The 17564-nt window shown below is 36.1% G+C and overlaps 2 protein-coding genes across 2 annotated transcripts; both read right to left on the bottom strand.

Moving 5' to 3' along the window:
* Positions 1 to 7162: 7162 nt before the first annotated feature.
* Positions 7163 to 8128, bottom strand: LOC144223821 (olfactory receptor 52N4). The gene has a single exon (XM_077754599.1). The coding sequence runs from the start codon at positions 8126 to 8128 to the stop codon at positions 7163 to 7165; it is 966 nt and encodes a 321-aa protein (XP_077610725.1).
* An 8294-nt stretch (positions 8129 to 16422) lies between these two features.
* On the bottom strand, positions 16423 to 17403 carry OR56B1 (olfactory receptor family 56 subfamily B member 1). The gene has a single exon (XM_077754617.1). The coding sequence runs from the start codon at positions 17401 to 17403 to the stop codon at positions 16423 to 16425; it is 981 nt and encodes a 326-aa protein (XP_077610743.1).
* Between the last annotated feature and the right edge of the window lie 161 nt (positions 17404 to 17564).

Below are 17564 nucleotides of genomic sequence, written 5' to 3'. Positions count from 1 at the left end.
AAGTTTAATAAGAAAAATTAGATTCTCTTTCTGAGAACAAGGGGAGAGCAGGTAAGAAGCAAGAGTGTCCTGACCATGACTAAGAACTATTCTCTAGATCTCCCCCATTTCTTCTTGCCATGAGTATGATTCATACCTGATTCCTACTACAACAGAACCAGAAATTCCTATTTGTTTACAAAAATGTCCTAAATATTCATAATCATGATGGAAAGTTATACTGAATTGCTCTCTGAGAATTGGGGAAACAAAGTTTTTCTAACCTCCCAGCCTCCCACAACATTTCTGCCTCCAAACATGAATGGACTTAAATCTCTATTTCTAAGAATATCATAAACAATTCATATGCATTCAAAATCTCTAGTTTATCTTTCTACCTAAAAACTAATAATAAATCCTCTAGTCCCACTTTTGTGTTCTTTTACTACCTTACATTCTGAACAACAGACCGTGAGCTGAATGCAATCTGGTCCAGGTGTTCAGGATCATAGTGAAAAAACATATGATATATATACATGCACAGCGTTCAATTTCTGAATCCCATGGTATCTGTATTAGTGAAATGGGTATTTAAGAAAAATGTCCTATCTATCCTAAAGGGATAGTTCAAAACATTAGAGACACAGGTGTTTGTGTGGCAATCAAGCTAACCTTTATGAGAGGAGGAAAAGAGTGGAAGATTTCCATTCTTACTGCTATGTGATGATACTGAATAAGTGAATTATTTCATATGCATGTGTGTTTGTGCACACCCATGCTTGTGTGTGGGCATGTATTTAATGGAGAGGAATTGAAATGAGCACAAACTTTCATAAAAGTGAGTGATTTTAATACTTACTGTAGAGTTCTTTCTGTATGAGGTCTCGTAGAACACATGGTAAAAGCACTTTGCACAGAATGTTTGTCACACACACATCCACCCATTTATTTCACTCGCTTATTCTTTAGTGTCTCTCATTAAACAGCATTATACTTAGTCATCCCCAAGTCAGGGTAGTAGGTATTAAAAAGGGATCCAAAAGGGGCGCCTGGGTGGCTCAGTCGGTTAGACATCCGACTTCAGCTCAGGTCATGATCTCGCGGTTTGTGGGTTCGAGCCCCATGTCGGGCTCTGTGCTGACAGCTAGCTCAGAGCCTGGAGCCTGTTTCAGATTCCGTATCTCCCTCTCTCTCTGCCCCTCCCTTGCTCATTCTGTCTCTCTCTCTCTCTCTCTCTCTCTATCTCTGTCTCTCTCTCTCTCAGAAGTAAATTTAAAAAAAGAGGGATCCAACAACATGAACCTTGAAAACTTTATGTTAGATCAAAGAATTCAGAGACTAATAGCCACATATTGTATTATTCCCTTTATATGAAATATTAAGAATAAGCAAATCCATAGAATAGAAAGTAAATTTTTGGTTGCCAGGGGTATGGGGAAGGAGGTGACTGCTTAAAATGTATAGACTTTTTTGGGGAGATGACTAAATACTCTGGGAATGTACTAAAAGCCACTGAATTGTACCTTTAACATAATTAAAATGGTAATTTTGCGTTATGTGACTTTTACCACAATTTTTTAAAAAACCCATGAAGCTCTCTTACTGATATTCAGCTACTGTCTTGGCTTTACTTATTATTATTTATTTTGGGGCACAGTGTAGTTTTAAAGAGTTTAGCATAAATCTGTTCCCACAGGCTTCTACACATAACTTTACAAACATTTATATCTTAATGAATGACTATGTTACTTGAAAGACACATTACACTCAATGTAGGTTCAGTGAGTTAATAGGCTATTCCCATATGCTTCTACACACAAGTTTATATACACTTAAGTCTTAGTGAAAAAAAGATCTTGGTTGAAAGAGGGTTTATACACAATATAATTTAATGAGTTAACGATATGGCTATTCCCATATGCTTCTATACATACGTATGCAAATGCTTTATTTTTTATTTTTTATTTCTTTTTTAATTTGAATACAGTTGACAAACAATGTTATATTAGTCTCAGGAGTACAATATAGTGACTCAACATCTCTATACATTATGCCTTGCTCACCATAGGTGTAGCTGCCCTCTGTCACCATACATCAATTACAATATCATTGCCTGTATTCCCTATGTTGTACCATTTATTCCCATGACTTACTCATCCCATAACTAGAAACCTGCATCTCCCACTCTCCTTTACCCATTTGGCCCATCCTCCCACCTTCCTACCTTCTGGCAACTACCAGTTTGTTTTCTGTATTTATGGGTCTGATTCTGCTTCTTGTTTATTTATTTGATTTGTTTTGTTTTTAAGATTCCACACATGAGTGACATCATATGTAGTTGCCTTTCTCAATATGATTTATTTTACTTACCATAATACTGTCTAGATCCATCTACATGTCTTGAATGGCAGGATTTCATCCTTTTTTATGGTTGCATATTTTGTTGTGTATATATACCACATCTTCTTGATCTATTCATTTGTCAGTGGACACTGAGATTGCTTCCATATTTTGGATATTGTAAATAATGCTGCAATAAATAGAGGAATGCATATACCTTTTCAAATTAGTGTTTCTGTTTTCATTGGATAAATACCCGGATGTGGAATTAATGGTTCACATGGTATTTTAATTTTTAATGTTTTGAGGAATCTCCATACTGTTTTGCACAGTAGCCCAGCTATTTTTTTTTTATTAAGAATTCCCCTAATTCCTACAAACTTTTGATTCATATCAAGAAGGTGAGAAAGTTGATTTTGACAGGGTTTTTTCTTCTAGTTTATCCATTGCTTTTATTAGGGACAAACTTTTTAATACTGTCATTTTGCCACCTTCATTCATGTCACTTAGAGTTAACTTTTTTTTTTGTGAACACAAGTATTTCCCTGAGATAAATGCTCAAGAGTGTATCGACTAAATTATATGATAGTTCCAGTACTGTGTTTTTAAGAAACTGTGAAAAATGTTTTCCAGCATAGCTGTCCCTTTTTATATTCCTACCTGTAGTATATTTGTAATTCTGTTTCTCCATATTCTTGCCAGAATTTCATGTTGTTAGTATGCTTTATTTTATCCTATGTCATGGTTATGTAGTGGTATTCTATTCCAATTTTAATTTGTATTTGTATATGACTAATGATGTGAACACTTTTTATGTGTCTATTTTCCATTTGCATATCCTTATCAGTGAAATATCAGGGGTTTTTTTTGTCTTTTCTAATTGGATTTTTTTTTTAACATTGAGTGTGTGTGTGTGTGTGTGTGTGTGTGTGTGTGTGTATGTCCTGAAAGTATTTTTCACAGTCTATAGCTTATCTTTTCATCCTCTTAGTATGGTCTTTTGCATAGCAAAATTTTTTAAAAAATTGTTTTTAATGCGGCTTAATTTTCCATTTCTTTTTCTCTATTTTGAGAATTCTGCCTAGTCCTGGATCTTAAAGATTTATCCTATTGTTTTTTGAAATGTTTTAGAGTTCAAATTTTACATTTAAGTTTTTAATGCATTATTTTAAGTTAATTTGTGTATGAAGTACAATCAAGGTACAATCTTGATTCAGGTCAAGAGTGTTTTGGTTTTGTTTGCCTATCCATGCCTAATTCTTCTAACAATCTTTTCTGAAAGACTGCATTTCCTTTATTGAATTTCTTTGTTTGTCAAAAGTCATTTGGGCATAGTTGTGGGAGTCTATTTCTAGGTACTCTATTCTGTTCCGTTGATCTATATACTTATCTGCTGCTAATACCACAGTCTTGATTTTTGTAGCTATGTAAGTCTTGCAGTTGCAAAGACTGCTTCCTCATTTCAGTATATATTTTCAATTTTTAAAGCTACTATCATCCCTTTGATATTCCAAATAAATTTTAGAAAAAAATTGTTTATATCAACAGAAAATCTTGCTGGGATTATCATAAGAATTGCAGTATCTATGCAGTATACTATGCAGTATCTATTAGGAAAAGCTGGTATCCTCTCATCCATGAACACTGTTTGTCTCTCATTTAATTCTATTTTAAAAAATTTATTTTATTGGCAATGTATAGTTTTATTAGTATATATTAATTATTATATTATCATAATATATCTTATAATATATAAAGATAATTACCGTTCAACCTTCTACTTCTATAAGCTTAACTACATTAAAATACCTCATTTAAATGGAATCATAACAACATTTGTCCTTGTCTGGCTGACTTATTTCACTTAGTATAATATCTTCAAGGGCCATCCATGATATAGCATATGACAGTTTCCTTATGTTTATACCTGAATAATATCACACCCTACGTATATACTATATTTCTTACCTATTCATCTATCCATGGACCTTTAGGTTACTTTTATATCTTGGATATTGTGAGTAATGCTGCAGTTAACATGAGAGTACATATATCTCATTGAGACCTTACTTTCAACCCTTTTGGGTAAATTCTCAGAAGTGGGATTTTTGGATTATATGGTAATTCTATTTTTAATATCTTGAGGAAACTCTATGCTGTTTTTTATAGTGGCTGCACAGTTTTACATTCCTTCTGACAGTGGGCATGGGCTCTAATTTTTCCACATCATCACTAATAACTTTTTGTTTGATTTATTCTATATTTGACATCTTAATAGGATGTGAGGTAATATCTTATTGTGAATTTGATTTGCATTTCTCTAATGATTAGTGATGTTGAGCATCTTTTCATACCTGTTGGCCATTTAGTATATTTTCATATTAAATAGGAATGAAGAAAATCATAAAACGTGTCATGCTTCTGAAGGAAAATAATGAAAATGTTTCAAGATATCAGGAATACAGAATTTCATTTGATATTTCTAATTCATACAGTTACATGAGCCCAGAGAGAAGCCTATTTAATTTCTTAACATAGAGGCCACTAGTGAAATTGCAAAATCAGTTTCAGGTGATGGATGTGATGATGGAAAGACAAATTAGTAGGAAAATGATTTCAAGTTGGGAAAGTAAAGGGAAAGAAGATATAACTTGTTCTTTGAATAAGTCTTCAATATGGCACGACTCCAGATTGACCTGAGCAATGAACCTAGGAAATTGTAGGCTCCTCATGCTCTTTCCTGTCCTTGGACTGTGCAATACACTTGCCTTACCCATACCAGAATCTACCTTAAGACCATAGAATTAAGGATGCTCTTAAGGTAGTAATATGTTGTTGAGACCATCTGGATGATATATGTGACTGAACCCAATTAAGGCTTCCATATGAAATGTTAAGATTCTGGCAAGCAGGTATGGAGATCTATTCATCTTGGGTGTTGCATACCAATCTGGAGTGGTCTGCTTCTCTCTTCAGTCTCTGTTTGCCCTCTGTGTACAAAAGCCACTTTATAACCAACACTTGTTCTACAAGTTTTGAGATCAAGTGAAGCAAAGAAATAAGGTAAAATATGGAAGGTAGTTATATATTAGGAGGTGGTGTAGTCAGTAAGATTTTAAAATGTGAGATTGTAAAGGACTAATTAAATAATTAGATGCTGTTTGATTGGTATAGTTACCTAATTGAGCAGAGACAATATGTATTCTTTTAAGTTGGACAGAAAGATATAAGAATAAAAATTAATTTTATTCTATATTCCTTACATAATTGGCTTACTCATGAGACATTAATACAAAAACACTATTTCCTCCAGTCTTTAGTTTGTTCATTAATTTAAAAGAATCTTGAAGCCTAAGTGTCCATCAACGGATGAATGGATCAAAAAGATGTGGTTTATCTATACCATGGAATACTACATGGAAATGAGAAAGAATGAAATCTGGCCATGTGTAGCAACATGGATGGACCTTGAGGGTGTTATGCTGAGCGAAAAAAGTCAGGCAGAGAAGGACAAATATCATATGTTTGCACGTATAGGAGGATTAGGAGGAACTTGACGGAGGAACAAGGGGGAGAAGAAGGGGGGAAATGGTGGGGGAAAGGGAGAGAGGCAAACCATGAGAGACTCTTGAATGCTGACAAAAACTGAGGACTGATGGATGTGGGGGGGAGGGGGGATGGGCATGGAGGAGGGCACTTGTGGGGATGAGCACTGAGTGTTATGTGGAAACTAATTTGACAATAAACTATTTGTAAAAAATAAAAAAATAAAAGAATCTTGAATATTAGAAAGATATATTTAATTTTATTTATTAGATTCCCAATTGCAGATAAGAGGAAACAAGTTGATTTTGATCCCCTCTCATGCTATTCTTATGAAAAATTATATTGTTTGTTACATTTGGTTAGAGAGATCTATCTACTCCAACCTCCAGATTGTGTGCTTTCAAAAGTCTTCTTGAAGAAAACTGTGTAACAGATTAGTCTGTAGTGAAATAATGTGTGTGTCCTGGTTAGGAGAGAACTATTCATCCAGATTCTCGCAGATGCCCAGAGACTTAAAATTTATTACATTAATGACTCCATACATAGGATTTTACAACTTCTCTTTCAGAAAGAAGTTATTGAAAAAAACATATTTAAGCAGTGATTAAAAAATATATAACACATTACCTTCCAGGGGAAATTAACAACTGTCCCTCAATCTAGAAATATAATAGCTAGCCAGAAACAGAACCACCTACTTCTACTTTATTTTGTTTGTTTGTTTGTTTATAAATATAATTTATTGTCAAATTACTTCTTTAATTTTTTATTTATTTTTAATTTTTTAATGTTTTGTTTATTTCTAAGAGAGAGAGAGATAAAGCCAACGTGAACAGGGGAGGATCAGAGAGAGAGGGAGACACAGAATCTGAAACAGGCTCCAGGCTCTGAGCTGGCTGTCAGCACAGAGCCCGAAGCGGGGGTCAAACTCACAAACCATGAGATCATGACCTGAGCCGAAGTTGGACGCTTAACTGACTGAGCCACCCAGGAGCCCCACTTCTATTTTATTTTTTAATGAAAATGGGCTAATCAGGCTTTGTTCAAGGATATGTATTAATTATTATACTCATACTTCACTGGGCTGAGAAGGAAAAAAAGTCATGGAAAAGTCAGTGGTCAGGCCAGTTGAGATTCTCAAGACATGTGTTTAGAAATGCACCAATCAACAAGGTCCATTTCCATGACCAAAACAGTACATCCCAAAACATTTTACATCTCTTACCTAAACAGGAGCTCCTCCCTGTCATGAAAAATGTATTTGAGTGTGTGTGTCTGGGGGGGGTAAATCTCTCTTTTATGTGCTGTGGGATTTGATGTCCTTAGAACCTGAAAAAATCCTGATGACACAGTCTCGTATCTGCTTGGTTTTCACCCCATAGACAATAGGGTTCATAGTGGGAGGCAAGAGCAGATAAATATTGGCCACAATGATGTGGCAAGATGGAGGGATCGTGTGGCCCCCAAAGCGGTGGGAAAAGAAGGAGAAGAAGGCTGGACTGTAGGAGAAGACAATGGCACAGATGTGGGCAGTGCAGGTGCTGAAGGCCTTCTGCCGAGCATCTGCCGAGGAGAGGCTGACCACTGCCCGGAGGATCATGGTGTAGGAGATTGTGATGCACAGGATGTCAAAGCCCCCAATCAGGAGGGCAACCATCAGACCATAGACGGCATTGGCTTTGGTATTTCCACAGGATAACTTGGCTACAGACATGTGGTCACAGTAGGTGTGAGGAATTATATTCCCTCTGCAGTAGGGTAAGCGCTTGGTGAGAAAAGTGAAGGGAATAACGAGCAACACCCCTCTCAGGAAAGTGGCAAGCCCAACCTTTGCAATGACAGGATTGGTGAGGATAATTGAGTAGCGGAGTGGGTAGCAGATGGCCACATAACGGTCCAGGGCCATAAGCATGAGCACCCCAGACTCCATCCCTGTGAAGGTGTGGATGAAGAACATCTGGACCAGACATTCAACGAAACCTATTTCTTTGAGATGACACCAGAAGATGCTGAGAGCTTTGGGGATTGTACTGGAGCACATGACAATATCAGTTAGGGAAAGCATGGCTAAAAAGTAATACATGGGTCTGTGCAGGGAGTCCTCATAGTGAATGAGGTAGAGGAGCCCACAATTCCCTACCATTGCCACAACATACATGGAGCAGAATGGGAAGGAAATCCACAAGTGCATGTCTTCCAGTCCTGGGACTCCATTAAGAATGAATGAGGCTGGGGTCCAATTTGTTTTATTCAGCATTAGCATGATCAATTAAGCCTAAAATTCATGTGTGTTTTCCTAGAGTAAGAAAAAGAGAAGAAAAATATGGCTTATGACTATTGCTTTCCTTTCACCTCAATATTTTAAAATTCCACAGTGCATTTTAATGATCAGCCAAATTTTCTAAGGGCCAGGGATTAGGTTTTTTGGTCTCTTTGTTGTGTATTGATTAAGTCATCTGTTCATCTAACAATTTCTTATTAAGCAATACAACCTCTCTTCACAGACATTGAATCTTCATTATTTTTTAAAGATTTCCATCATCATAGATTTATAATCAAGTATGACTCTGATATGACATCTTTAAAGAGATTTTTGTTAGAATACCTTACTTACCTATTAATAACTATATGCATTTCCCTATTTTTTTCCTTTTTCCCATTTTTTCCTAACTTTAGCAATGGAACACATTTCAGTTGGGTTCTAGTGGGAAACAATATAAATGGAAATTTAATGTTTCTAATCACATCAAATTCACTTCTCATTCAAGAGAAATATTAATTAGTCTCAAATTCTATCATTACAACTAAACTTCAGTTTCAAGTTAACTAAATATTTAGTGTAGATAAAAGGCTTCTCATTCTTTAATTAATCTCATAGTTTCTCATAAATATTTACTGAGCACTTACAATGTGATCATGTGGAGAACAAGACAGTTTCATCCTTTAAAGAATTCAGAGTTTAATGGGGAGAACCAAGTGCACGCAAGTAATCACAATAAATGTAACAAAAACTGAAATAGAAGTATGTACATTGTCTTAAATAAGCACTATGTTATTAAAGTAGATGTGTGTTTTTGTTGCTGGGGTGTTTGAGGAGGGATTGGTGATTGTCAAGAAGGAGCATGTTGAAGAGAAGATGTTCGGTATCTATTTTGAAGGAAGACAAGCTTTAAGGGAAACACATTTGTAAAAGAAATTCCAGAGGAAAAAGTCAATAGGTACAAGTATAGAAATCGAAACAAACATGCATGAAAACAACCAATAAAAAGAAATCAAAATGATCAAGGCTATGAGAATTCACTAGTATGAAAGGAGCAAATGATAACCTGCGCATTTGGCCAGGAGCTAGCTCATAATGAATCTTGTAATGATAAGATAATAGGGAATTCCTGGATAAAGGAAAGTAAATACTAAAGAACTCTCAAGAATCCAGAGGGTCAAGAATATACTCTATGGTGCTTTAAAAACTTATTAAGCAATGAGAAAATCAGAATCCTCCTCCTATCCCTTATGGGAACACTCACTGCTTCTATCACTGCCACTCCATCTGCAGCAATAAGGGCAGAAAAAGTACATGAAAACCTTTGAGATATTGTGGTCTCTGCTCAATAGGTAAGCAAAATAAGAATTAATGGAAGATTGAAGCTGATTAGAATTGCAGGCAATCATTTATTTATCAGACTCCACAAACAAGCAATTTATGTAAAATTTGTGTTTCCTGAAAAGAAAGGACCTCTGGCGTAATTGGTTTTGTTTAATCACCTTCCCAGTAACCCTATAATGACCAGAAATAGGAAAAGGTGCATATTATTTTCCATTGAAAATTGTCAACTAATATGGTAGAAATTTCACCAATTTATTAGATTGAACACCTGAACCCCAGAGCTGAGTTTTATAATTCACTTAATCTCCTTGAGGTGTTTTTGATCTTTCAATGTCTCTAAGATCAGGTCAGTACAATACAAATGGGGTCTTGGTGAAATACGTGGATTTTAACCCCATCTTTCCAATGCCTAAAGGTATACATGTGGACAATTTATGTAACTTCCTTACAAATAGATAACCTATCCTTTTAAATACTGATAAAAATATTATTGTAAGAAATACAGTCTAGAAACCGAATACTGAAACACACATTAAGCCATCTAATTAATGACAGAGGAAACAGATTAAGAACAAAAATGGCATTTTCAAAGGACATCTGGCTGGCTCAGTCAGTAGAGCATAAGATCCTTTATCTCAGAGTCGGGAGTTCAAGTCCCACATTGGGGGGAACTAGATCTTACTTTAAAAAAAAAAGTATTTTAAATATTTTATTTTCAATATTACTGAGTCAATGAATGTGTGTGAAGAGAAAAAAGAAACACACTTTGTTCCCTAAATCATGCTGTATGCAAAAACAGGTTTTGAAAAATATAAGAGCTAAATGTGAAATGAAAATACACATCCTCTTTGGTATTTGGAGTAGGAAAATTTCTGAAAACAACACAGCTGACCACTGACAGCATGGAACCTGCTTGGGATTTTCTCTCTCTCTGTCTCTCCCCTTCTCTCTCTCAAAATAAATAAATATTTTTTTAAATAGAAAACTGAAAATATTTTTCTGGAATTACAAATGCACTTTTTGGAAATATTTGTTTTTAAAAAATCCTAGATAAGCATTCCTTATATACTCCTCAATTCCTTTTTATCTGTATAGCTTTAGTCACTAAAACTGGCTTTATGCTCACACAGTGATTAGCTCTCATCTTCAATATATTTGCAAAACTTGCAAGATCCAAGTTAAAGATGTAAATATTAACTACAATTTTAAGCAGTTTTATTTTTCAAAACAAAATAATTTTGATACAATGGAATTCAATTTCTTGTACAAGGAAATTTTACTTATATTATGCTGGCCTGTAAACAGGATTACTGGAATAGTAATATTAATACATGACTATAACCAAACTTAAAAAATGCAATTTTGATATCACCTGCAGTATATCCTCATTCTTCAACCCTATAGGTAAGAAAATTTGCTTTTTAAAAATTTTTTTAATGTTTTATTTATTTCTGAGAGAGAGCGAGAGAGAGACTGCGTGAGCAAGGGAGGGTCAGAGAGAGAGGGACACACAGAACCTGAAACAGGGTCCAGGTTCTGAGCTGGCAGTCAGCACAGAGCCCCATGCAGGGCTCGATCCCCTAAACTGTGAGATCATGACGTGAGCTGAAATCAGAGACTTAACTGACTGAGCCACCAGATGCCCCGAAAATTTGCTTTTATATCCAGGTTCTTCTTTTGATATGAGAGTTGTTTGCTCCATGTGGCTTTTGCTACCCAGAAACAATGGAATAAAGTCATAGCATAGTTTCTCTAGAAAATAATAAAAGAAAATTGCACTCTGATTTTGAGGAACAGGGGCAGGCAAGTAAGAAGCAGGAGTAATCTGGTCATTGATCTAATGGTGAACTATTTTCTAACTATTCTTCCATGTGTCCTTGTCATGAAAGTGTTTCATGCCCAACTTCCACCACCACTGAAATTAACATTCCTATTTACATAGAGATGTAACATAGATAATCATAATCACAGTAACATTATGCTGGATTTGAATGCCATATTTGGGAAAACACACATTTAATAAAAACACCCAATCCCACACAAAATTTCTGCATTCAAAGTGTGTGAATGAAATCGAAGATTTATTTCTAGAAAAACAATAAGCATTTGATATATACCCAAACCCTTCTCCACTTTATCTTACTGATAGTCAGAAAGATAGAAAGACAGACAGACAGACAGAAAGAAAGATGAACAGAAAGAGAGAGAGAGGAAGGAAGGAAGGAAGGAAGGAAGGAAGAAAGAAAGAGAAAGGAAGGAAGGAAGGAAGGAAGGAAGGAAGGAAGGAAGGAAGGAAGGAAGGAAGGAAGAAGGAAGGAAGGGAAGGAAGGAAGGAAGGAAGGAAGGAAGGAAGGAAGGAAGGAAGGAAGAAATCCTGTCACTCGCCTCTCTTTTGTATGTCTTAAATACCTTAGTTCCTAGATAAAATAGTGGGATGAATGCAGTCAGTCCAGGTATTTAGGATCTTGTTAAAAAAAAAATCACAATCCTAGAATAAATATGCATGTGTAGCAGTCACTCTTCAACTTCCTTGATATCTGTACTATCAAACCGAACCTTTAAAGGAAAATATATGTTATGTGTCCCAAGGGAACATGTCAGAGTATTGGAGACACAAGTGTTGGTGTGGGGATCAAGCTATCCTCTGTGGGAGGAGGAAAAAGAGCTATAACTTTCCATTCTTAGGGCCCAAATATCGATACATAAATAAGTGAATAATCTCATATGTGTGTGTTTCTGTGTTAGCATGTATGTACAGGAAAGGAGAATGAAAGTGAACAGAAGTTATTTTTACTTAAAACTAAGACTTGATCTTTATCACACATTTATATTTTCTATTCCACCACTGTCCTGTAGAAAAATAGATCAATAGCACTTAAGCAGAGGAGTTTTTCATTCACATACTAATTCATTTTCTAATTTCTTCTTTTAGTCATGTATTGTTTCATCTTTCAATTTGATGACGATTAATTGAAAACTTTCTATTTACTAAACTATGATAGGAAATATGTAAACATGTGGTTTATCTATACCATGGAATACTACATGGCAATGAGAAACAATGAAATCTGGTCATGTGTAGCAACATGGATGGACCTTGAGGGTGTTATGCTGAGCGAAATAAGTCAGGCAGAGAAGGACAAATATCATATGTTTGCACGTATAGGAGGATTAGGAGGAACTTAACTGAGGAACAAGGGGGAGAAGAAGGGGGGAAATGGTGGGGGAAAGGGAGAGAGGCAAACCATGAGAGACTCTTGAATGCTGACAACAACTGAGGACTGATGGATGTGGGGGGGAAGGGGGATGGGCATGGAGGAGGGCACTTGTGGGAATGAGCACTGGCTGTTATGTGGAAACTAATTTGACAATAAACTATTTGTAAAAAAAAAAATTAAAAAAAATAAAATATGTCAAAAACAAAAACAAAAAAATAAAAATAAAAAATAAAAAAAAGAAATATGTAAACATGATCCCTGGTTTATTTTTATTTATTTTTTGTTTGTTTCAAGATTTTATTTAAACTCTAGTTAGTTAACATATAGTGTAATATTCTTTCAGTAATATAATTTAGTTCTTCATCATTTACATGTAAGTGATAGCCCCTGGTTTAACTGATTACTTTTAAGGGAAACAGATGATGACTATTATGGCAATATAAAAAAGAAAGTCACCAAAACATTAGCCTTATTACACCCACATATTTAGTTAGGAAAAAAATTATATCAATAAAAACCCTGAAATAATAATTATGATAGTGATAATTTTAAAAAACATAATTGGTTTTAATTTTTTATCTATTAAAGATAGATAAAAGTAATACCAACGTACATTGAACAATTTGGGAAAATAGGAAGCTGTTTTAAAGGAGATCAAAAACCACTTATAGTTCTACAACCAGGAAGGAATCTGGTGTATTTTTATCCTGATTTTAAAACTACATATATGTAAATGTATTGATATGTATGTATTATATATGTTCTAACAAAAAGTTATGATGATGTACTATAATATATGTTGGTATTTTGATCTAAATTATATAATTAGTCATTCCAAAATGGGATTATTTTGATTGAATAAAAGGTCATCCAACAAAACTAAAAGGCAACCAATGGCATGGGAGAAGATATTTGCAAAGGACATATCTGTTAAGGGTTAGTATCCAAAATCTGTAAAGAACTTTTCAAACTCAATACCCAAAAAGCAAATAATCCAGTGAAAAAAATGGGCAGAATTGGAGTTTCTGGTGGTGTTCTCTGGTCCTATCTAGTCTTTACTACTTTTGATCTTTCTTGTTTTGTTTTGTCTTTTCTCCCCACAGAGAGTCCCCCTTAAAATTTCTTGCAGCGTTGCTTTAACGGTCATAAACTCTTTTAGTTTTTGTTTGTCTGAGAAACTCTGACCTTTCCTTCTATTTTGAATGACAGCCTTGCTGGATAAAGAATTCTTGGTTGCAGATTTTTCTGATTTAGCACGTTGACTATATCCTGCCACTCCTCCAGCCTGTGAAATTTCTGTGGATCTGCTGCTAACCTGATCTGTCTTCCCTTATAGGTTAAGGACTTTTTTTTCCCTTGATGCTTTCCAAATTCTTTCCTTGTCTGTGTATTTTGTAAATTTGACTATGATATGCCTTGTAGATGGTCGGTTTTTGTTGAATCCAATGGGAGTTCTCTGAGCTTCTTGGATTTTGATGTCTATGTTATTCCCCAGATTAGGAAATTTTTTCCACTATAATTTGCTCAGATAAACCTTCCCCCTTTTTTTAAATCTCTTTTCATCTTATGGGACCCCTATGATTCAGATATTGTACCTTTTTAATAGGTAACTGAGTTCTCTAAGTCTTATATCATGCTTTTGCTTTTATTCCGCTCTTTTTTTCTACTTCATTATTCTCCATTATTTTGTCTTCTATATTGCTCATTTGCTACTCTACTCCATCAATCCTTGCCATCATGGCATCCATTCAAGATTCCATCTCGGTATAGCAAGATTTCACCCTGTCAGTGGTTTCAGGAATAGATTTCTTGTTCAGTCCCCTGAAAGTGTTCACTCATTCGTTCTCTTTCTCTCCAACTACTTTCAGAAAGTGTTTTCCCTACACTCTCCCAATGCATTGCACTCTCCCCCATTCTCTGTCCTCTCTTCCCCAAAACACCTCCCTACCTCTGTGGCTTTTCTCTCCCTCAGTTCACTCTTCACACTATGCACTTCCAAGTTCTGTGGCTCAAGTTATACAAATTGTGATTTCCTCAGATCAATTTCCTAGGTGTGCAAAATTGTTTCATGTGAATCTAGCTGTTTCAGGGATGAAACAAGCTTAGGGTCTCCATGCTGCTCTGTCATCTTAACCATAATGATAGTAGTTTAATGAGTCCTCTGGAAATTGTTTTTTTTTTCTTTATCAAAGTTTAAATGAAAATAAATTCAAGTTTGTGTGGGATGCCAGAATTTACCTTTAATTTCTAACTGTAAGATGAGTGATAGTATACAGTATGTAATAGAACTATTATCATGTGGTAGTCCTGTGCCCCAAACTAATCCTCAATTTTAATGAGATAATCCATAAGATATGCCAGCTACTTAATGATACTCTAATCATGGGATCAGTGGAAACGAGCCCAGATCATAATGAGATTCATCACATATTAAGGTAAGGCTTATTTTTGCTATTCATTGGTTTTAGCAACATGGGAAAGAGCAAGGTTTTTTACTGGGATAAATATCCTGCAACTGTCTGTTGTCTTACAGACTTCTTTATTTCTGTCTATCTGTAGATTTGCTTCACACCTCCTCACACTGCTTACATCTTATTCCTCATGGCAGAGGAGTATTTGCAATAGAGGTGGTCGTGGTTTAGGTAAAGCTCATGAGTCAGTCAGAGTCTCGGGAAGAAACAAAAGGTACAGACAAATGAGAGTCTCAGGAGAATTAAATGAAGTTGCCATTTACTGTCTTGTAGGTGATGTTAAGGAAACAAAAATGGATGTTGAAAAAAATAGTGGAGATCAACATAATGGCTAGATTGTGCTCTAAATATTTTAAAACATTCTGGGGTAAAACCATACAAGCTATAGCTGCTACAGATGCACACCTGGCAAATGCTTTATTGGCACTCTAGTCAGAACCCCAGTGTCAAAGTGGGCTGAGAGAAGAATAAAACTGAAACTTTCTTCTTGCACTCAAATCTTCTGCCAGTGATTACCATTGGTACAACCTAATCTGGTGCTGGGGAAAAAAGGAGCCCAGGTTACATGGTATATGAGCTTCAGACATTTAGGGTATAGAACAGTGCAGAGTGCTGGATAGCAGAACTGGAAAGACAAATGGAGCAAAAGATAAATCTTTGTGTGCATCTATATTCCTCTCTCTCTCTCTCTCTCTCTCTCTCTCTTTCTGTCTCTCTCTCATCCTTCTTGTATCTGCCCTACCCAACTGTATCTTTTGAGTTAAGTTTATCCAGGTCTGGTCATCTGGCCTTATTCTATTCCAAGCCCCATGATAGGCTGATTAGGCTTTGATCATCTGAAGTAATTTCTATTTCTGCCTCTGCAGGGACGTTACTGGAATGACACTTGTTCAGGTGGACAGATGTTGCACCCAAGGAACAGCTATCAATAAACCAGCATCAACAATAACTCAAGTTATAGATCATTTATTTCCTTGGTTGTGTGTGTGTTTTCATTATTATATTAACTTTTCATTTAGGAGAGAGATATAAATCTTCTATTCTAGCATTTATTCCATTTGATTTGTTTTGGTAGAAACTCCTTCCTCTTCTCAAATATATTCAGCTCTTACCAATATTTTTGAGCTACTGTGAATGTTTGTTGTTTTTGTCGTTGTTGTCTACAGATGCTTTTACAATGTGAAAAAGATATCTCAAAGGCATTCACTTCCCCCGTCATATCTGAAATTCTATCCAACTTAGAAGAAGCTGAAGTTCATGTATATCATGAAGGTCTCCGACACCTTGTTTTCTTTTCTAAGCTCAAACAAAACACCTTTTGGAAGCCTGCCCTAAGTTCCTTAGTCCTCAGTGCATAAACCATAGGGTTGAGGGAAGGGGGGATGATGTTGTGCAGCACATTGAGTAGAACTGGGACCAAAGGGGCCTCAGTTTCTGCCAAATGAGTTACTGAAAGCACTACAACAACAGTGTAGAAGAATAAGATAAGGATCAGATGGGAACTACAGGTGCTCAGAGCTTTGGATGCAGCTTCAGCCGAATTCAGTTTAAGTACAGAGCGCAGAATCAAAGTGTATGACAATATTATAAGACCTAGGTCACTCCCCATTCCAAGCCATGCCAGAACCAACTGGCAGATGCTGTTTGGCCTCCTGTCATCACAAGCCAGGCTGGTGACTCCAAGGTTAGAGCACAGGCAGTGCTCAATCTCATTCCTGGAGCAATAATTACGTTGGGCTGCTAGCACTGGCACTGGAATGACAAACAAGCCGTTTCTTAGTACCATGAACACAGTAGCTCTTAAGATTAAGGCATTGGTGACAATTGATGGGTAGCGAAGAGGGTGACAAATCGCCATGTATCTATCAAAAGCCATGCAGAGGAAGATACCAGACTCCATGCCCACAAAGCAGTGAATGGCATAGATCTGAGCAAAACACTCAGGAAGGCTGATGACCTTGGCATCGAACCAGAAGATGGCCAGGATCTTGGGCATGATGGTGGTGGCCAGGCCCATGTCCACCACAGAGAGGATGCCTAGAAAATAGTACATAGGCTGCTGAAGAGCAGGGTCCTGGCAGATGGTGACGAGGATGAGGATATTAGCACCAATTGCTGAGAGGTAGAGTATTGTCAATGGTAAGGAGAGCCAGTGTTGCCAGCTGTGAATGCCTGGGAGTCCCATCAGGATGAACTCAGACACCTGGAATTTGGAGCCGTTAGAGCCCTTCAGAGACGCAGACATCTTTTCCTAAGACGGAAAAAATGGTTTTCAAGGTTGCTTTCTTTGAGCTGAATTATCATCAAACATTTTTTTTTAATGTCCACATAGCATAGTTGGTGCTATAACCAAATGAGTTGTTGTACATTCCTTACAGGAATTGAAGGTAAATTACCATGAAGTTC

Source organism: Crocuta crocuta, unplaced genomic scaffold (assembly GCF_008692635.1).
Source record: "Crocuta crocuta isolate KB4526 unplaced genomic scaffold, BGI_CrCroc_1.0 scaffold212, whole genome shotgun sequence".
NCBI classification, from domain to species: domain Eukaryota; kingdom Metazoa; phylum Chordata; class Mammalia; order Carnivora; family Hyaenidae; genus Crocuta; species Crocuta crocuta.
This window is presented reverse-complemented; position numbering and strand designations above follow the sequence as displayed.

What these genes read in the sequence shown, in the direction of transcription:
- LOC144223821 (XM_077754599.1), bottom strand. Translation starts at nt 8,128, where the DNA reads ATGCTAATGCTGAATAAAACAAATTGGACCCCAGCCTCATTCATTCTT.
- OR56B1 (XM_077754617.1), bottom strand. Translation starts at nt 17,403, where the DNA reads ATGTCTGCGTCTCTGAAGGGCTCTAACGGCTCCAAATTCCAGGTGTCT.